General features: G+C 35.0%; 1 protein-coding gene across 1 annotated transcript in view; it reads left to right on the top strand.

Annotated features, from left to right (window-relative positions):
* GRIA4 (glutamate ionotropic receptor AMPA type subunit 4) overlaps nucleotides 1–22,151 on the top strand; it is a 503,661-nt gene that overhangs the window by 415,071 nt on the left and 66,439 nt on the right. Inside the window, exons 6-9 of the mRNA XM_007945995.1 lie at nucleotides 2,370–2,528; nucleotides 8,377–8,544; nucleotides 10,229–10,333; nucleotides 15,565–15,675. Coding sequence (XP_007944186.1) covers nucleotides 2,370–2,528; nucleotides 8,377–8,544; nucleotides 10,229–10,333; nucleotides 15,565–15,675 — 543 coding nt within the window. The remainder of the gene's footprint in view (nucleotides 1–2,369; nucleotides 2,529–8,376; nucleotides 8,545–10,228; nucleotides 10,334–15,564; nucleotides 15,676–22,151) is intronic.

Below are 22,151 nucleotides of genomic sequence, written 5' to 3'. Positions count from 1 at the left end.
GTCTTTGGTTTGGTGAATTTGATGATGATAAGTCTTGGGTGATTTTCTTTTGGGGTCTATCCTATTTTGGTTTTGTTGTACTTCCTGAATGGATATATTCTCATCTTTCATCATATCAGGGAATTTCTCTTCCAACAAATCCTGGACAATTTTCTCAGTGATGTTTTCCTCTTTCTGTTCTAGAATTCTGATTACAGGTTATTCCTTTTGATGGTATCCCACATGAACTTTAGGCTTTCTTCATTTTGTTTTGATCATTTTTCTGATTGATCTCTTTCCAAAGAAGTACTCAGGCATTTGTCTTCAGTCTCATAAATCCTGTCTTCCATTGATTCTATTCTACTCTTTTGCCCATTCAATGTGTTATCTATTCTGAAAATTTACTATTAATTTTCCAGATTTCTATCTGTAGATTTTGTATCATTTCTAATTTTTCATTTATTTTGTCATTTTGTTCTTTTATTTCCTCCTAAAGTTATTCTAGGATTTTGTCTGTTTTCCTTAATTTTGTCAGTATTTTCCTTGATCTGTCTCTCAATCCTTTGAAGCCACCTAAATATAATTCTTTTGATTCCTTATCAGAGAGTTTCAATGCTGCTGCTTCTTCAGGGATGTGTTCTGGGTCTGTATCCTGCTCCCTTGTTTCTCCTGCTTTATCTTCCTTCTTCTTGTGGGCGGTGGTGGTCTGTTGTCTCCGAGACATAGTGACACTGTTGTATTTAGTTGTGAAAAGCAGTTAAGGGTGAGCCAGGCTCTTCCTGGTGATCATTTATGTTGGCCAATTGGTGGAGAAGGAAGTAGTGGCTCTCACTCAGTAAGTGGAGCTGCAGGAGGTGTGAGTGTGGTTGCATTATATGCACATGGCTGCTATCTCCCACTCAGGTAGGCAAAAACAACAATTGAAAAACCATCAAAAAAGTAAAAGCAAGCAGACAAAAAAACACTGATAAACACACAGGAACAATCACCAGAAAAAGAAAAAAGAAAACAAAACATCAATAACAAATATCCCGCACTATCTAGGGAGGGGGCAATAAGAGAAAAGAGGTAGAGTAGGATGATAATGAGGGAAAAAATGGGAAAAATGCAAAAAGAAAAACAAGGAATGGAGTTAACCAGGAGGAAAAACAACGGGAACCAGGAATAGGGAAGAAAGAAAACGTTAAAAACAAGAAACTGGGAAGAGAAGAATATAGAATAACAATAATAATAAATAAATTGTTGTTGTCGTTATGTGCCATCGAGTCGGACCTGACTCACAGCGACCCCTCCTTGGGTTTCCGAGGTGGTATCACTACAGAAGTAGATTGCTCAACCTTCCTTCCAAGGAGTGGCTGGTGGGTTTGAACCGCCAGCCTCCTGGTTAGCAGTCAAGTTGCTTAGGCACACCACGATACCAGAGCTCCTAATAAATAAATAAATAACAATAATAAAAAGGACAAACAAAAGAATAATAATAGCAGTAATAATTTTAAAATAGGCAAAAACAAACTGAAAAGAAAATTGGGGCAGGGCACACAAGGTCCGACCAACCACACAGACTGGGATGGAATTCCGGCCTCTCTAGAATGTGGGTGGGAGTGAGGGATGGCCACACCTCTGTTCACCAAGAGGGTATGGGGTATAAGAGTAACAAGGGGAATATTGCACCTTTCCAGTCATTCGCATCTGGAATGTCTTTGTGATCCCTGGCCAAGGAGCCTATTCTTAGGTCCCCGGAATCTGAGAGAGTGCTGTCACTTTAAATATCCAAAATGGTCCAACCACTTGTAAACATTCAAAATGACTGTGCCTCTGGACAGGCAAAAGTCCACAGCTCAGCCCATCTCCCTCTTTGCTGCTTCCACTTTTATTCACCAGTGCAGTCCTCGTGCAGCCCCTGGTTAGCTGGGCTGATTTTTAGGTTAATTCTTAGGTCCTAACACCCCTTGGCGATATCCAAGCTGTCCCTGCTATCAGAATCGCTGACAGACCACAGCTCCATATGTCTCCTTTTTCAGTGTTTTCATGCAGGTTCTTCTACTAGTTGGAGTTTAGTCCACTTCTGTATCCTTCCTTTCAAAGTTCAGGGCTCCAAGATTATCTTATGTATCTGTGTTAATTGATTCCTCTATTCTTTGTTGAAGAGAGTCTGTGTAGTTTGTCTGCTTATTCCACCATCTTACCAGAAATCCTGTATATATTACATTTTGAATGATAGAATTTAATAACTATATTGGTATAATTGGATTTTTTACCTCTTGCTAGCCATTGCTTTATTAGAAATCTCTTTGGCTATCCGTATCAGTTATTAATTTATGTTACAATTAAAGAGCTGAAGTGGATATAATGAGCCAAAATTTAATAAATTATCATATTGATTTTTATAGGGATTCAAGGATATTTCTCTTGAAAGGTTTATACATGGTGGAGCCAATGTTACAGGATTCCAGTTGGTAGATTTTAACACACCTATGGTAACCAAACTGATGGATCGCTGGAAGAAACTAGATCAGAGAGAGTATCCTGGATCTGAGACTCCACCAAAGGTATTTATTTTATGTTACTATCTATTTAAGGCAGAGGTATTTATGCAATTCTTCTAAAAACCAAAAAACTAAAGTCCCTGCCATCGAATTAGAACCTACTCACAGCAACTCCTCCTTGGGTTTCCGAAGCAGTATCACTACAGAAGTAGATTGCCCAACCTTCCTTCTGAGGAGTGGCTGGTGGGTTTGAACCACCAGATTTCTGGTTAGCAGTCACATGCCTTAGGCACTACACCACCAGAGCCCCTGCAATTCTTCTAGTCAGATAATAATGTGGCATGGGAAAGAATAATTTTGTCACTATCACTGTATTACACAAGTGCTTAGTAATTTCTAAACTTCTATATATGAGTGGAATTGTTTGAGATTGTTGTTGTTGTTGTTATGTTGTTATGTGCCGTCGAGTCGGCCCCGACTCATAGCGACCCCTCCTTGGGTTTCCGAGGCAGTATCACTACGGAAGTAGGATTGCCCAACCTTCCTTCCGAGGAGTGGCTGGTGGGTTTGAACCGCCAGCCGTCTGGTTAGCAGGCAAGTGTCTTAGCCACTATGCTACCAGAGCTCCCTGTTTGAGATTAGTTCAAGTAATTTACTATTATCATTATTTCGCATATGAATATCTAGAGAAATTATATGTTCTTTTAGTTTTTCTTTTGTTTTTAACTCAGTAGTTCAAATGTGATAACCATAGGTAACTTTTCCATTTAGACAATACCTGTATTTTCAAACTGCTAAGTAAAGCAGGTAAATTGGGAAATTGATAGAACAGTAAAGCTTCTGCAGAATGTATTTTTCAAAATTAACAATACAAAGTCAGGTTGCTAAATTTTTCTGACAGACATTTCAGAAGTATGCTAATAGTATTGGCAAACAAAGTTTGTAAATTTCTGAAAATAAGACAGTTTTCTTAGATATTCTGTAAATAATGGCATAATGTTTCTTAAACCCCATCTTAGTGATTTTTTGATCTCCTGCATAATAATAAATCATCATTAACAAACATTTGCTAATATCTCATTGTCAAAAAACAGAAGTTTTCAAAGAATGATTTGGAAATTCAAGCCTAGGAAAACTAAGATTGAGGGGTAAGATCTTATGTAAGATATTAATTGACTGATCCCAAGTCAGGGACCAGGTTCATGAAATGTCCATGATACAAACTTAGGTTCCCTAAGGCTTAGGCAAGTACGTTTTCCACTATATTGCACTACTTCCTGAACTTAGATAGTACACATGGGGCTCATTTAAAAGTCAAATTTTCAAAATGTGAATTTTCTTCTACATTAAAAGAAGTCATTTAGTCTGCCTTTTGCCCTCAAGCAGGTCCAAAGATAAATCATCTCAAAAATTTAATTCTACCAAGTGTTAGCACCCAAAGAAAAGATTGTAAACTTGTTTTTGAACCTATTTCTGATGTGGGCAGTTGTCACATTCTATCATCAATGTACAGAGACTTCATTGCTCTTTCTTTTCCCTGTGGTAGACAATCTCGTTTTCTCGTTCCTCACACCTCTAATTTATGTATGTTGCATCCATTAACATGTTAGCATTTCTTCTGTGAACCTTCCCTTTAACATCTCCTTACCCTTTTAGCTTTAGAATCTAAAATGGGCTTCAACCACCTTTGCAGTGTTTCATAGTTCCATGGGATTATCTTTCATTTTAGAGTTAATATTTTTAACATGCAGAGTTTTGCTCCCTGTGGTCCTCCCTTTCAGACACATCAGTATAACAAGTCCTTTGCTTTTATGCCTGTAGTACATCCCAATGTCTCCTACTTTATAACCTCCAACTAGACTTGTCTAGGCCACAGCTTTAGTCACAATGTTCTGTTCTCTCTGGTATACTTTTATTGAATCATTTATGTAAGTCTCATCTCCCAAGCAATAGTAAATATCCTGAATGAAAAAATGCATAAATATCTATAATTCTCATCTCTTTCACCGTTCTCATCATGATGTTATCGCTCAGTAACCATTTAATTAATTAAACTGAATTCTTTAGCATTTGAACCAAGATTAAAAGGGCAACTTCTGATTTTGTCACTTCCTTGCTCTTAGAAACAAAAAGAAAAAAAGTCTTCTGCCACAAAGATCTTCCACAATATAGTCAAAACAAGTCTTCCAATTTCTTGCCCCTCTGCTCTCTTTCTGATATTCCAGCCAAACTGAATGGCAGTAAGCTTTGCTGAGAGCACAGGTGGTTCAATGGTAGAATTCTCATCTTTGATGAGGGAGAACTAGTCCAGTTCTTGGTCAATGCACCTCATGCTCAGCTACCCCTTGTCTGTCGCTGGAGGCTTTCCTGTTGCTCTGATACCGAATAGGTTTCAGCGGAGCTTCTAGACTTAGACTATGGAGAAGGACTCGCCAATCTACTTTCAAAAATCAGCCAATGAAAGCACAATGGATCACAATGGTCATATCTACAACCAATCATGGGGATAGTCCAAGACTGCAGAAATCAATGGTTCTGTTTCCCACTAATCAGTCCCTGTGCTGTTCCTTCCACCTAGCTGCCCTCCACTTTCATTTCTATCTGTTTAAGTTCAGCCGTCTTCCAAGGCTTTGTCATAAATTTGCCTTTCTCTATGAAGCCTTTTCTTACTCCTCCAGTATTTATGATCTTTCACCAAGAATGTAATATAATTATTTTTATTCCTTTTATTTTGTTCTTACAAACTCCTTTAGGGCAGTAACCATCTATAATTCATTTTTTAGTTTCATGATTCCCAGTCAATATCTAGTTCATTTTCCAAAAAGCTCAGCTATATGAGATTTCATCCTTACAATAACCACAGGAGATAGTCATTATTCTCTTGTATCTTGTGGTTTATTTCTGTTTTGTGTTCCATAGTTGAAAAATGTGCTCTCCATTCTTATAAATCTAACCCAATCCCACTGCTGTCAAGTTGGACCTGACTCACAGCGACCCCTCCTTGGGTTTCCGAGGCAGTATTACTACGGAAGTAGATTGCCCAACCTTCCTTCTGAGGAGTGGCTGGTTGGTTTGAACCACTAGCCTTCTGGTTAGCAGTCAGAAGCCTTAGGCACTATGCCACCAGAGCTCCCCATAAACCTATGAACTCAACCTCTTTCTTTCCTCTCAAAGCCTATGCTCTTTCTACTGCACTATTGTTCTGCCCCAACTCTGTCTTATTATCTACAAACTTTGGCAGACAGAACTGGGCACCGTTCCAAACACTGATCGAAACAGTAAATAGCTCTAGAGTAAGGTCTAGTTTTATCCCACTCCAAAATTAAATGTTTATTTACTAAGAATTTCTTGATACATCTAAAAGTTATGTGTGCACAAATATGGCTTCCTGGGTGGAGTATCAAAAGACAAGTGGAAAAGAATTAAATCCTTCAAAAAGATAAAACTAATTTAACCTACTGCTTCTTTCCATCTGTCAGCTCTATGACCTGTCAAATTTCACGTCCTTGCCACTCTGGCTGAATGTCTGTTTGGCTCTGCCCTGTTCTGCTCTGCAAGATACCTGTTCTTTTTTTTCCAGTTCACTTGTTTCATAAAAATAGATGGACTTTTTCAAACACAGCAAGTGCATTTGCTTTTTAGTGCCATTTTCCTCACCTCTCTCTTCTCTCCCTGCTGAAAAAACAACATTTTTCTTTTCCCACTCTTCATCCTGATATACTAGTAATGCATTTTTCTCTTTCCCTTTATGCCTTTAGCAAGTTTCACTTTTTTTCTTGCCGTTAATTTCTTAGTGTACAAGAAGATATTTGGGCAGCTTTCTTTACTCAATGATGCCTTGGTTCTGGCTGGGGGGAGATATAATCATTTTCAGCATAGCACCTTGCTTAAATTAACCACTTGAGTATCCTTCAGCCACCCCAATCCAGTTATGAAAGAGGATGCCTATCCATAAGCCTATTTTATCATGTCATTGTTAAATCTTTCTGATAAAAGCTTTTTAATTAAGCTCTTTACTAGTGACATGTTAGTTCTTCATTAGAATTCTTTATTTTATCCATGTTTTAGTCTTTCTCTTCCCTGGAATACTGGCCTGCTATGCCTAATGACTCGACGGCACATAACAACAACAACAACAACATGCCTAATGATAATGTTGCTTAAGTTTGCTTTCTACAATTGGAATTGCAAATTACTTTTTTTTTCATTTGAAAGCAGCAAATGGAGGAGAACACTTTCCTCCAAAGTACAAACCATCTTCTAGCATAGACTTAGAAAGAACTAATATGGAACTGACCATATGGAATTCCTTTAAAAGATACTGCAGTGGCTGGTCATGATTAGGAGTTGATGCTCTACCATGCTTCAAGAAACTCTGCCACATTTCCCATGTATTTAGTTCTCTAATCAAACTCTACCAAAAGTAATTCCTTATTCTTTTTGTTTTCAGCTTAAACAAATTATATTTTCCCTATCTGGTTCTACTTACTTCCTCTCCTAGCCTTAATATTTTTTTTCCTGAGGACTTAGTCTTTTCTCAAGGAGGCACATGGGGTGATCATCACAAAGCACGTGGTCTATACTTTATTTCTTCACTCCGGCCCAGTTTGGGAGCTCTGGTGGTGAAGTGCCTAAGGCATTTGACTGCTAACCAGAAGGCTGGCAGTTCAAAACCACCAGCCACTCCTCAGAAGGAAGATTGGGCAATCTGCTTTCATAGTGATACCGCCTCGGACACCCAAGAAGGGGTAGTATGAATCTGATTCGACTCGACGGTAGTGATTTTGGTTTTTTTTGTTTGTTTGTTTTGGCCCCAAGTTATAATGAAAACTAGGGGAATACACACTTCTGAACACACTTAATGAGTATAAACTATCCATTCCTACTTAGCAATGTGACTAATACATATACATTTGTTGAATAAGTCAATGTCATTTCTGAATTTGACTTTCTATTTCTGAATAACAACAGTCTCAGTCACTCTTCTAGGGGACTGAAAAAATATAGACTTCAAGTCAATACACATATATTAAGTCTCAAAGAAACCCTAAATTCTCAAGGAATCTTAAGCATTTTGGAGGAGCCTTCTGGGCTCAACTACAATGACAGAGTACAAGGCAGATTGTGACAATATTGCACAAGTTTAGAGATACGATAGATGATCCCTTCTGACCTGGCTCCCCCAATTCCATTTTAGATTTTATTCATATGAAATTCCATGCTTATTTAATTATTTGAGTTTTTCTCTTACTCAGTGTACAAATATTTCAAACAAGAGGGAAAGTATACATTAAGAAGGTGAATCTATCATTTATATTTTTCCTTAGCTGTTTATACATTCAGACAACCGAAAGACTTCTTCTAGAATTTTTTTCTCTCTGAAACTGCTTACATTTCCATATATATAAAAAAAATGCTTATGGAGTGTGTTACTCCTAGAAATTCTAATTGATAGAAAAATGTTTAATAAAATTTCCATTTTTCAGAGTGCTTTCTTCTTTTTAAATCAAGTTAGTAAGATTTGGTATGCAGCTTTTGTGATCAATCACTAACTGAAATTTCTGAAGCTGGAGTCAATGCATTATCAGTAATTTAGCTGCCCTTCAGACAGAATAGTGCCTGATGGTACAGTGGTTAAATATGCTCAGCAGCTATCCCAAATGTCGGTGGTTTGACCATGGGGCAGGAGAAAGATGTGACAGTCTGTTCCCATAAAGACTACAGCCTTAGAAACCCTATAAAACAGTTAATTCTACTCTGACCTATAGGGTTATTGTGAGTCAAAATCAACTTAATGGCAACAGGTTAGACAAAATGGTACTTCGTGTCTTAAACTCACAGAGACCCCAGATTATCCCTGGTGCTAGATCAATTTTAACATGTACTCTTATAATTGCTTTTATTTGGTCAGTATACCTCTGCTCTGACTTATGATGGAGTCCTTGTGATGGCCGAAACGTTCCGAAATCTTAGAAGGCAAAAAATTGATATTTCAAGGAGAGGAAATGCTGGGGATTGTTTGGCAAATCCTGCTGCTCCATGGGGTCAGGGAATTGACATGGAAAGGACGCTCAAACAGGTAGCTCACAACCTTACTAAGTTCATATTATTTCACAGTCTTATTTAAATGGCATGTTCAAGAAAGCAGAATAATATATCTAAGCATAAGTATATGTTATCAATTGTCATTTTAATATTCTAAGCCATTGCTCATTTTTGAGACATTTCCTAAATAGAAAATGGAGTAGAATACTAATGTTTATATCTTATATAGATGCATTGTGAAGATAAGCCAGGTTATGCTGCAGCAATAAACAGCCCCCAATTTCAGTGGCTTAAAACAGCAAAGGAGCACCACAATATGGATTCTTATAGAATGGTAGAAGAAAGTGGAACAGAACTCAAATTTTTAAAAAGTCAATATTTACTAGACCTGTTGAGACTAGCAGACACCCCAAGACTATATCATTCTGACATGCATTTTAAACTTTAAACTGAAATTATCCCATGAGGTCAGCTTTTCAGTAAGTAACAAATTGGCTCATAAAATAAAGAATATCACCCATGAGTAAGGATCTCCTTCACAAAAATCATTTGTAGGAGACCAAATTGTGGAAAATTACTTTAAAACAAAGATGAGAAAGTAAGACGGCAAGGAAGCTAAAGTACGAATGGAATCATGACACATTGTAAAAAAAGGTAACTTATATCACAGAATAATTTATGTAGGAATTATTAAATGGGAACATAATTTGCTGTGTAAACTTTAACCTTAAATACTACAAAATATTATTTAAAAAAAAAACAGTATTGCTTACTCACGTACACTAGAGGAACAGGGAAACTCTGCTCATTGTAATCACTCGGGAACCAGGCTGACACACCAGCCACCACCTTGAGTGCTGCAAAGGGAACTAGAGAGTTGTGAGAATGTCTCAAATTGGCCATTAAATGCTCTGGTCCAGTGGTGACACATGTCATATCTGCTTACAACTCATTTGTCAGAGACACATAGCCTAGCTAACCACAGGATTGTAAGGGAATACAATCTTACTTTGAGCCCAAATGCAGAAATGCAGAAGAACTATAAGTATTTGGCAAACACTGCTAATGAGTACTCTTTGAATTTCTTTATTACCTTGATTAATTAATTTGTTTATTTTAGTCTCTTATAGTTGCATTAACACTATTTTTCAAATGATTGATGTAATATATATATACATGGTTTATCAATGTTACATTTTAAATACTCTGAAATGCAATGGGTACAAAACAAGCAAAAGTGGGTTAAAAGGAAATTTTGAGTAAAATATACTTGAATATTTTCAAAATGTATTTTTATTTTATGAACTTAAATCTTAGTTTTAATATTAGCAAAGAAGAAAATATAATCTGGTACGTGTATCAGAGCTACTCAATTATGTGAACATATGGACTAAACTGAAAAATAACGCTAAACAAACCATTCATATTCTCATGACTATAAATACTAACTTAATATTGAAGAAGAATTCTGTTATTTATAATAAAAAAACAAACAAAACATATTCATCTTTCAGGCATTTGGCAGAATTTTTATACTTCATTTGATGTTCTTTCAGATTTTATCCCAATGACTCAAATATCTCATGACTTTTTTAGTGATTTTATTATAGTTTGGAGTTGCACACATTTGTGTAGTCATAAACCTACCAGATTACATTGAGATATCTATAAGTAAAAAGGCAAATTAATCCATGGTGGGTTTTCTTTTATACTCATAGGTTAGAATTCAAGGGCTTACAGGGAATGTTCAATTTGACCACTATGGACGTAGAGTCAATTACACAATGGATGTGTTTGAGCTGAAGAGCACAGGGCCTAGAAAGGTAAGCCACAGTTGAACTGTGAAAAAGAAAATCCTGTTTTCTTAGTTTTTATTTGAAATTTTTTAAAGTTTGTTGACAAAAGATAGGTGGGTATTCTACATTTTCTCTCTTTTTAATTTGAGTACTTACAATTAGTACTTGCTTAGTAGGCTGTGCTGAAATAAATCCTTGTGTCATAGTAACTGATACTCAATTATATCCCAAACCTGAAACAATTAATACACTATGTAGATCCTGCATTCAGAATGAAAGCAATATTTTGAGGGGGAAGGGGGAAAGGCTTAGCAAAACAAATCTCATACACTCCAAAACATTTACTCTGGGGAGCAGACAATGAAGTTATAAAGACATAATCATCTCCATGAAGTCATTTATGAGATCATTAGAAAGAATACAAAGAAAAACTATTTCTAGTGGGCAGCCATATTTAGAACAGGTTGGAAGTTCCTGAAGAACTATTTATATGGGATTAAATTGACAACAATGCAAAAGATTAGATAGGAAACATAAGGGGCAGTGGATTTATGATAATAAGGAAGAACAACTCAACAAAGGAAGGTGAGGATGATCACACAACTCAAACAATATAATTAAATGGTGTATGTAGAAACTGTTGAATTGCTGTATGTTTTACTGTGCATATTCTCAACAAGAACAAAATACACTAAATTTTTAACAATCTTTTCAAAATATAATTTACTGCTTTAATATAATAATGATGGCTACAAATTATGAAATACTTGCTATGTTCCAGGCACTGCACGTGGTTCTTTGCACAATTTAATCCTCACAACAAAACTATGACTATTATTATTTTCTCTTTTCAAACAAGAAAATATAAGGCCCAATAGTTTATGTTTACTAATCTAAGATCACAAACTTGTCTTGGGCAAGATAAAGATTTTAATTCAAATATATCTGCCTCCAGAATATTTCTACATTATTACACTGCCTCAGTAGACCCTGCTCTACAGAAGTTTGTTTTCTAATAGGGAAGACTGTGATATAAATATTCTATGATAGTTAAAGACAAAGCATGTAGGCCTCTAAAAGAAAAGAGGATCACTTCCAAATGGAGGAAAATAAATCAAGGAAGGCTGAATAGAGGAGGTGGGATTTAAAATTAGCCATGAATTAGAGTTTGGGTAGGTAGAAATGGAAGAAGCAATAATGGCCTTTGCAAAGGTCTTCAGGCAAGACAGTTAAGGACATATATGGAAAATGACTGAGGCTCTCTGAGTTACATTTTGTTCTCGCCTATCATGTGGGGGTGCTTCTACATAAATGTGTGAGAAAGAGAGAGAATTGGAGCTACCATGAAAACCATCTCCAGCTTTTCAGACTCTTAGTTAACATTTCCTTGAGTGTAGGCTGCTAGCTAATACCTAGTAGGCTGAAGTGTCTCTAATCAAATCAGGTAGGACAGGAGACAGATAACATCTGGGAAACCATGCTGTACCTGCAATGATATTGCTTTCAGAAGGAGTCATGCTCCCAAGAACTGTGTTTAAGAAGAATTCAGGGAGTTCCACGTAAACATTGACTTTACTTAGCACACAGAGCCAACAGCAAGGAAGAGAGAGGCTTGTTTTTCAGAGAGTTCTTTTGTTAGCTGTGGAGCAGACAGAATACTACAAAGGTCTCTAAAAATATTCTTAACTGGTGGACAAGGTAAAACAGATGCACCGTCCAGGCCTTACAAAATTAACCCTTAAAGAAAAATCTTTTTAAAATGCAAAAGACAATTCTGTATTTTATAAAACAGTACAGAAAGTAAATTGATTCTTTATAAAAGAAAGTATAATGAAAAGGAAGCTAGTAGTAACTAACAGTAATGCAAGTGGACTATTTACAGCACTGAATCATTTCATGGCCTATTGAACCATGATTGTAACAAAAATTAACAATTTTTTGAGGAGTAAGTTAAAGAATAAATTTGAAGAGTGATGAACAGTGCATCTTCACACTCAGCTGACATTCATCTAAGATCTGAAAAGAAATATGAGATATAAAATGGTGTAGACTCATCTATCTTCATTTTTCTGTGGCAACGATCAACTTGGGCTTTCTGTCAGGAATATTAAACTTAAAAATGAGATACCAGGAGAAACACTATGCTGGTGAGACTACGCAATATGTCTGCAAAAAAGGAAGCAATCCTTCTTGTAAATTGAAAACTTGCCAGCAAGGGAGCTATGTTGGAAAATAGATCAAAGGGTCAACACATCAGTTTGTCTGACATGTATAACAGGAAAATGGATTGAAAGTCTCATTAAGCAGAAGCAGAAAAGCCCTTTCTGAAGTCCCAGCTTCTAGGTATGGTAGAATCTTCTTATCATTCCATTGATCCACAGGGATCCAAGAGGAACGTTCCAGAACCATACTTGCTTGGTTTCCAAGTGTTCATAATAGTAAAAATTACATTCATATGCCAAACACTGTAATTGAAAGTTGATACATATTTTTATATTTAATCCTTACAACCATCTACATACAAAATATTTTTTTTCCTCATTTTATAGAAAGTAAGGCTTAGAGAAACTAAATGATTTGCCCGGGAATAGATGTGGAGCTGGGATGGATTTCTCTCTCTTTCTTGGCTATTATAAAATGTAATTAGTCCCAGAACCCCTAGGTGTGGGAATTAAGCTAAATTTTTCACTACAGGTCAGAGAAAAACAGCTCTCCAAGGTACCAACTTAGACTCAACAGCCCCTCACAGCGTACTCATTCCCTATGTTGTTGGCCAAGTTCACAGCAAATACAGAGATGTTTGCTCACATTCTATTAGGGTTATATTTGCACACAATTTATCTGTAGGGGATCAAAGAAAATGGCTATCTTTTTGGTATCCCATGTCAGTGTAGTGATTTCAATGTTTCCATATTTTTGCTTTAGCATTCAAAAACCACTTTTTACCCAACTTTTGTTTCTAAGATATGAGGAGAAAATGCCTGATTTCTGGTCTGATTAAATAAGATCAGGCATGGAAAAAGTTCTTAGTAAATTGTAAAATGTTGTGAAGAACTAGGGAAACAACCTCCATATTTTGATGTTTTGGGACAAAGTTTTAGAATTCCTTTCTTAGAGACTGACCACTGTGTGTTCCTATTTCCCAGTGCCCATGGCCTACATGAAGTCTACCATTAATTGGTCCCATATTACACAATGTAGCTTTCTTTTCCTTCCAGATTTGCATGTAGATACTAAGCAAGTACATATAGTTGGATAAAATTTTGCTTATCATTTCAATTTTCCTATACTTCTGAATCATTTGTCTTTTATAGGTAATGGTCGTAAACCCACAGGTCAATTGTTAAATGCAAATTCCAAGGTCTTGCCAACAACTGGGAACTTTCCAGAATGTGTCCCAGATCTGTGACTTTTCTTTTGTGGCAGCTCATTAATAAAGAAAAATTATCTTTTCTGGAGAATGTGCTGCTAAAATCTGCAGGGTGGCTACATCTTAATGAAATGCTCAACCCGTTTTGATGTCATATAATTGTCAAGTGGAAAAGAGAATAAACAGGAAGCAATTAGTTTGTTTGCTTTTGTTACATACAAGAAGAAATTGAGGAAAGGGTTGGTCTCACAGACATACTTTTTAAATTATGTATTTTATAGAATTATTCAATAAATATCATCTCTGAATGGATCCACATGGACAATCAAAAATCAAAAAATTGCTAAGTTGATATATATTTATAAACTTGAATCAAGCCAAGAAGTGTAATGTGTCATACTAATAAAAATTACTTTGCCCTATCTATTCTGTTATTATATATATATGCAACATTAGTGAATGTTATCAGAAGGCGCTTATTTATGACATGTTAGTGCTTATTTTTTTAATATGTTTATGAAACTTGGAGTAGGCCAGAGAACCTAGCATATATTAGAACATCCATATTAGAACAAACAATGAATCCAGACCAGTGAGCAAATGTTGTGTGCCATTCAGTCAATTCCTACTCATAGCAATCCTGTACGATAGAGAACTGCCCCACAGGCTTTTCTAGGCTGAAATCTTTATGGGAGCAGATTTCCAGATCTTCTCTCCTGTGAAGCTGATGGGTTCAAATAGCAGACCTTTCAGTTAGCAGCTGAGCACTTAACCATTGCATCACGAAGGCCCTAGTGAGACAGTACATACATTTTATTGGAGAAATGAGCTTTGTCAGCTGAATCAAGAAATGCAAGTAATGTGTTTGGTAAGCATTAGATGAACCCTCATTTTGAGAAACTATCTAGCATAATGGCAAAGTATGTGGATTTGGTGTCATTCAAACCAGAGTTTTGAATTCTGGCCCCACTAGAGTGTAACCCCATGCAACACATTTAACTTTTTTAAGGGGTACTTATCTCTAAAATGTGAGTAATAATAATACACATTTGCTATGTGCATTAACTTTAAAATATATATTTTTTTAAATGTGTACAATATCCATCACAGAGTAAACACTCAGTATATGGTAGCCATTACTATTACTTAATGGCCTGCATAATACAAAGACTCTCAACTGTCCAGTAAGACTCCCATTGGAGTTTAGTACTTTTTAAAGTACTTAACTATTCACTTTATTAGATGGAAGAACGTGTGGTTCATTTCTAAATGCGAAAATAATATAAGGATTGAAAATTGAAAAAATACAAATTCAAATGTAATCTTTAAAAGTGAAAAGTATCATCCTTTAACATTCATTTTTAATGTATTTACCATTTAGAAGGGGTAAGATTGAGTGATCTAATGGCTAGGGCATGTAAAACCAAGAGCCATTTCTATATTCCTTTCAAAATGCACACATCATTTTTATCTGCTTGAAAATGTCCTCTGCATATCCCCTTTATAAATCTATCCCCTTTAATATACAACCTATAAGGTTACTGACAAAATCTAATTTCTAGAGGCTACCTGTCCATCTCCCTAAAAGAAAGAATCAGTACAAAGTGATTGTCCATCTGTCTCCATACTCCTTTTCTGAACCACACACTCTCAAGGTCTTGGCTATTCCATGTTTACAAATTGTAAAGTTGCCAAATATGTAACCCGACTATCACTATACAAGAAAATTGTCTTATTATCAACCAAGAAAACTTCTAATCACTTGTTTTGTTTTACTTGCTTTTGTAATTTGTTTTGTGTGCTCCCTATTTATTCCTATTACTGTTTCAGGAAAGACTAGAAAGAAATCTTCTAAAATATGTCTTCAAGTATTTTGCCTATTTTTCAGGTTGGTTACTGGAATGATATGGATAAATTGGTGTTGATTCAAGATGTGCCCACTCTTGGCAATGACACAGCAGCTATTGAAAACAGAACAGTAGTTGTAACCACAATTATGGTAAGTTTTGGTCTATGCTTCATGCTCTTCCATTTTGTCCACAGGTATTTCTAACTCCCCAGCTCTGATGATCAGGGAGGGCAAAAGCCACATTTTAGCAATTGTGTCATGGGTGTTCTGATTCACAATAAGTCTGTTGAGGCTTTGAATAAATATGTTCTGAGCTTTGAGTGCATTCAGTACTTTGATCTGTACTATCTTCTGTTGCATTATGTTCTTGGAAAAATGCTCAGATGTTAAAGAGTGAGACTGTCAAACTCTAGTTGGCAATGTGTAAAATGGTAAGACCCCCCCCAAAAGACAAAACAGTGAACATGAAAAGAGATCAACAACCAATCACATAAAAATATTTAGTAACAAATATCATAGTATTACTATTAATATGTTATTAAAATATCAATGTACTAATATTTAATAATGTTTAAAATTATTATATTCAGGTAGTTTAATCACCAGACAGTGATTTGCATTGCTTGTTTATAACAATGGCAATATGAATGTGAATATTTTAATGAGCAAGATTTATATAACTGAATAGTTTAGAAATTATTATTATTATCATTATTTTTAATGTGAAAGGGGTTTTGCACCGATTATTTTTCTCATTGGTCATAGATAAATACCCTATATTAATTATTGGACTTTTCCAAAAAATTAAGAAAAATGTGATTGCTTCATTCAGTCACATCATAAAATGAAAGCAATTCTAAATTTTAAGGCTGCTTTTTCAAAGAAGTTCTCATGAAATTACCTTTTAAATAATGGAATATTTTATATATTTTCCTCTTCTAAAGTCAAACATGCCCTTTAGAGTCAATGCTAGTCAAAGGAGATCAACAATCGGTGACCTTTTCTATCTAATTTAAGGTTATATATCTTCAGCTCACTGTCTCGTTAGGCAAAACTTAATTTCAATTATTTATGGAAGCACTTAGTCTATATAAAATGCAACCATTTTATATGATTTAGCTTTTAGCTTACATAATTTTAGTTTTAGGTTTTCAAGGATGTCAAGTTATTTCCCAAACTAACATTGAGGCCAATGCATGAAAATGCCAGAGGAAAGCTTTCTTATATTGCAATTAATTTTATGTGTGTTGCATCACCAGTTACCAATTTAATGTAATCTGCCAAGCCTTGATTCGAAGATTATGATATTAGGATGCAAACCAACCAACAGCAGTCTGTGTGTAAAAGTGCAATATGTATACCTTCTACCTTAATTGTGTGATATTTGCATGGGACTTGAAAAGCAATATATATATATATTTCTTTTCCTAAAAAAAGACACAGTAATGGAAAGTCATACTTCAGTACAGTCCTCCTCTTTTCAGCCTCTGATGAAGAATCCTATTTTAAGAAATTGATCAAGAAAGAAAAAAGTTCCACGCTGTTCGACCATTCCTAACTAAGGCTCAAGTCTTGTTCGCCAGTGTAGTAAATTTAAGCTAATTTTTCATGTGGAATTCTACTTGGATGACCAACTCTGGACTACCAAACAAAATTTTTTCTTAAATGCTGTGACTATATTGAGATACTAGAACAAAAGAAGAATTAATTCTCATCTTTCTCAAGAAAATAAATAGATGCTGAAAAAGAATCACTTAGTAATTCTGACATAGCAATTCTCATATCTTGAAATGAGGTCATTGTACATAAATGATAGAATTATATCACTCCTAATTCCAAGCATAGGTTTTTTTAAAAGTAAATATCCATGAATGTGTGTGCTTGTTTTCTAAACATATATAATAGCTTTCTTTAGAGATTTTTTGAAATTTTGCCTGTTCTGTGTGAAATAAAATGTTTAATGTGTGCTATAGGTATAACATAGAAAATCTCAATTCCATCCCTGTTATTGAAGGGGCTGCAGAAAATATTCCGAAAACCAAAATACTGAATTAATTTTGCAAGCATGGCTATTTTTCAGGGAGCATGCTATAAAAAGCAAATAAATATGATTGGAAAAAAAGTCAATTGTTTCCTATATAACTAAAGAATATTCTGTAAAATATTTGTTGTTTGATGGTAGTATCAGTAACATTTTTGCTATAAATTAGTGCAATACTAGTATCTGTCTTTTTGTATAAAAATGTGATCTTCATGTGAATAATATCTCCAGTATTTGCAATTAATAATTATTCAGTAATTCAAAAAAATATTGCAGAATCCTTTCCCTAAAAGCATCCCTTGTATTTGCTTTTGTTGAAAATGATAGCCAGGGACCAATGACAGTCCTACCAACTCATTCATATTGAAAGAAATATGATTCCTTATAGATGGATGCAATATTGGCACCTGCATGTAATAATCTTCTCCCAAATTCAACAGAAAAACTCCCAACACAGATGAAGTTGTTTAGACATTGTAATATGTGCAAGACAGATATCTAGACATAGAAGAAGGCTGAGAGTGTCACAGAACTGGAAAACATTCATTCTGACAGGAATTAATATGGTGTTGCTGTTCTCCCATTTGTTTTCCTTTGTGTATGTTGTCATTTATGTTGATACACTGTAATGATATATGCTATTGTTAAATAAAATTGATTGAGAAATTCATTTATTCATTCATAAATATTTATTGAGCGTCTGCTATGTGCTAGGCACAGTTATAGACCTTGGGGACATATAAATAATAAAACAGAAAAAAATCCTACATTCAATGGAGTTTATATTCTATTAGAGAAAATAAATTTTAAAAATAGCAAATAAGTCTATTAGTTAGCAAACTCTGGTGGTGCAGAGCATTTGGCGGCTGATCAGAAAGTCAGTGGTTCAAACCTCTGAGCTGCTTTGCAGGAAAAAGATGAGGCAGTCTACTTCTGTAAAGATTGATAGCTTTGGAAACCCTATAGGGGTCGCTATGAGTCAGAATCGACTCCATGGCAGTGCATTTAGTCTTACTGATATTAGTTACCATGCTAAATAAAATATGGTGTTAGCCTCATATGCTATTAAAATCTACTTTTTCTTAGAACATAGTATTGTATTCTCATGTGATCTTCGTTTTAAAGATGAGTTGATTCCATGTGAATATAGTCATAGTGAATATTAAATTAGCTTAATCTAAATAAGAATTGGGAGCTCTGGTGGCATAGTGCCTAAGGCATGCAACTGCTATCCAGAATGCTAGAAGTTCAAACAGGTTGGGCAACCCACTTCTGTAGTGATATTGCCTCAGAAACCCAAGGAGGGCTCGCTATGAGTCAGATATGACTCCATGGTAGTGAGTTTGGTTTTGGCTTTGAAATAAGAATTAAAAATTGTCATGAGAATCATGCCTACAAAGTAGAAAGGTCTAAAATTTGTGATTAAGATTCTTGTCATTTTTTATCTTTCAACCTTAGTGACTGAAAATTTTATAAAATTCATGTGACTCTGAACATACTGATTTAACTTACTGAATTCAAAATAACTGTTTCTGTAAACAACCAAAGGAAGCCAAATCTGGGCCATGTGGTTTGGATCAGCATAACAATTTAAGAAAAGGAAATTCATGGTAGACACCGGAGAAAGAGAGGGAGATGTTTTCCTCTGTAATCTCACTTCTGTCTTTGGGTGGCTACTAAACTCTCTAGAAAAGCAGAGATAATGCAGTGCTAGTTCAGCCAAGCTTTTTTCCCCAAAGCTTTATTACAAAAGTTAAATGATAGTCATGATGTGTTGCATACTAAGAAGGTTTTTCTTACCATATTATGAACATAACATTGTTTTAGGAAAAAAAAATACATAAAACTCAATTTATTCACTACAACTTCAGAATTATGTCACAAGCCTACAAGTAATTTTTTTATTACATTTGACTTTTTTGAAGGTCAGATTACATACTTTTTATGAGATATTTGAGATTTATCTTTTCTATATAGAATTTTGAAGATGATATATATATGTATGTGTTATGTATATATATGCACATTATATGTACGTGTGTGTATATAAATATATAAAATATGTATTTATATATTATCATTGTGTACTGTCATATTCATTCCAACTCATAGCAATCCTGTAGGACAGAATAGAACTACTAGGGTTTCCTAGGCTATAATCTTTAAGGCAACAGCCCACCAAGTCTTTTCTCCCACAGAGCCACTCTTGGGTTTGAACAACTGACCTTTCAGTTAGCAGCCAAGCACTAAACCACTGTGCTACCAGGGCTTCTTATATTTATATATGCATATACATGTATATGTGAATATACACACACATAAAATATGAAAGTAATTCTTTTGTACCAAGTATTAATATCAATTCACATACACACACACATACACCTCACCCAAGGACATATAATTCAGTTTTTAAATAAATTATTTTGAATAAACTTAAAATTGTGCAGCCATCAAGTGTACTCATTTTTTCTGAATTGAATAAAAACTTTAATTTTGCTTTCTACTTTTTTTACCCATGGGATAAATTATTTATATCCATTAGAATTCTTTGGAGGAAGGCAAATATCTCCATAGAAAATAACTTTAGTTAACACTACAGATTTTTTTATTTTATTTTAACTGTTCTCAATAGTAATTATAATGATTATTTTTGTAATATTTAGAAATCTGAAAACCTTTCTAATAAGTATCTTTTTTTCAACAGTTTCACTTTTGCTAAATACAATCTCAAATTTTTTCTTGGTATGAAATTTATCCTTTATTGATTGAAAAGCATTTTAATTCATTTACACAAACATTTTTATAAGCAAGATAAGCCCTAACATAACAGCTTTAAACAAAGTCTGTTTTCTTTCTAAAATAGTAAAACAGATGTAGAATATCATCTATTATTTTAATTATTTCAATAAATAAACTCATAATCACTAAGCAATAATGCATTTCAAAATAGCTTCTAAGAAGTATTGTCCTATAGAGCACACTAGTAAATAATAAAGATGGGAGCAATTCTCTTAAGGCACTAGAGAAGCTGTTATATATAGTCTACTCTTCTGATGCTTCTGTTTGTATTCACAACTGAAAACTTGAGACTCCTATAGGACTGCTTTTCAAAGATACCCCACAAATCCCTCTTGGTGGTTTTTTGTTACATGGAAAGACTGAATATTTTATTGTCCATGTTGTTGTTGTTGTTATGTGCCATCGAGTCGGCGACCCCTCCTTGGGTTTCCGAGGTGGTATCACTACGGAAGTAGTTTGCCCAACCTTCCTTCTGAGGAGTGGCTGGTGGGTTTGAACCACCAGCCTTCTGGTTAGCAGTCAAATGCCTTAGGCACTATGCTACCAGAGCTCCTTAGTAGCCCTAAAACTTTGTGTTAAATCTGCCCAAGTAGTGTTTTAAGAGCTACTTGTGGACAAATTGGCAGATTAGGGGTGAGGCAAGGTGGGGGGATTGGAGTGTTGAAAATTTGCTACCCATATGGATTTGACATCAAAGAACAGTAAAATGACACAGACTCCAGGAAACTGAGTAGAGCTGAGCAACCATGAAAGCCTTTGTTCAAGAGAAGCTTCACCTTTCTCTCTCTTCATTCTTCCAAACTCCCTCAATGAATTCATCATATTTCTCTTCTAGTGCACGTGCCTTTCATCCTAAATCATAATAGTTCATTTTTCCTGGCTGTGCAAAAAGCCTAGCTAAATTCCTTATCAATCAACACCTTTAGTCAGCTGAACATTTTCTAGCCTTTTTGAGGGGGGAGAGGGGAATGAGAGAGACAGGAAAACAAAGATCTGATGTGGCTCCAGCTGTCAAAAAAAGAGAGTGGGAAAAATAAAAGGAGACACTAATTTTTTCATATATATAAGAAATATATTCATATATATGAAATATATTTTTTCATATATATATATATATATGCTTATTTCCAAAGAGATGATCTAGCACTTGTTAATATTTACTTTCCTTTTGAAGAGCTGAATCAAAATATCTTAATATAATTACTTTGCAATGGTTTTCCTATTAAGACACATGCATAGGCCAGGAAATCTTTGTATTTATTGAGTGCCTTTTATGTGCCAGACACTTTGAGGAGAAATGGAAAGTTTTTATGTACATTGTTCACTTAAGATTTTCTATTTAAAAAAAATTTCCTTTAGGGAAAATGCAGAAATATATCTTGTAATCTTGTTTCCTCTGTTAAATCATAGGAAATCTCAAGTGGTTGCACCTATGTGGAGGGATGCAATAATAGTTTCAAAATTTTTCAGATATTTAAAAATAGAGGTTCAAATCCCATCTCTGCCATTTGCTATCCCTGTGAAATTGAACAATTTGCTTAGCCTCTCTGAGCCTTAATTTTTTTTTTTTTTTTGCATTTGCAAAATAGAGAATGCCTATCTCAAGATGTCATTGTGAGAAGTAAATGAAAGGGTACAGGTAAAGTAACTGAGATAGAGTAAGCACTGAACAAATAATAGCTCTTACTATTTTTAACTAGGAGCTCTGGTAGTATAGTGCCTAAGGCACTTGACTGCTAACCAGGAGGCTGGCGGTTCAAACCCACCAGCCACTCCTCGGAAG

This window comes from Orycteropus afer, unplaced genomic scaffold, assembly GCF_000298275.1.
Source record: "Orycteropus afer afer isolate SDZICR_OR568_19922 unplaced genomic scaffold, OryAfe1.0 scaffold00147, whole genome shotgun sequence".
Classification (NCBI taxonomy): Eukaryota; Metazoa; Chordata; class Mammalia; order Tubulidentata; family Orycteropodidae; genus Orycteropus; species Orycteropus afer.
This window is presented reverse-complemented; position numbering and strand designations above follow the sequence as displayed.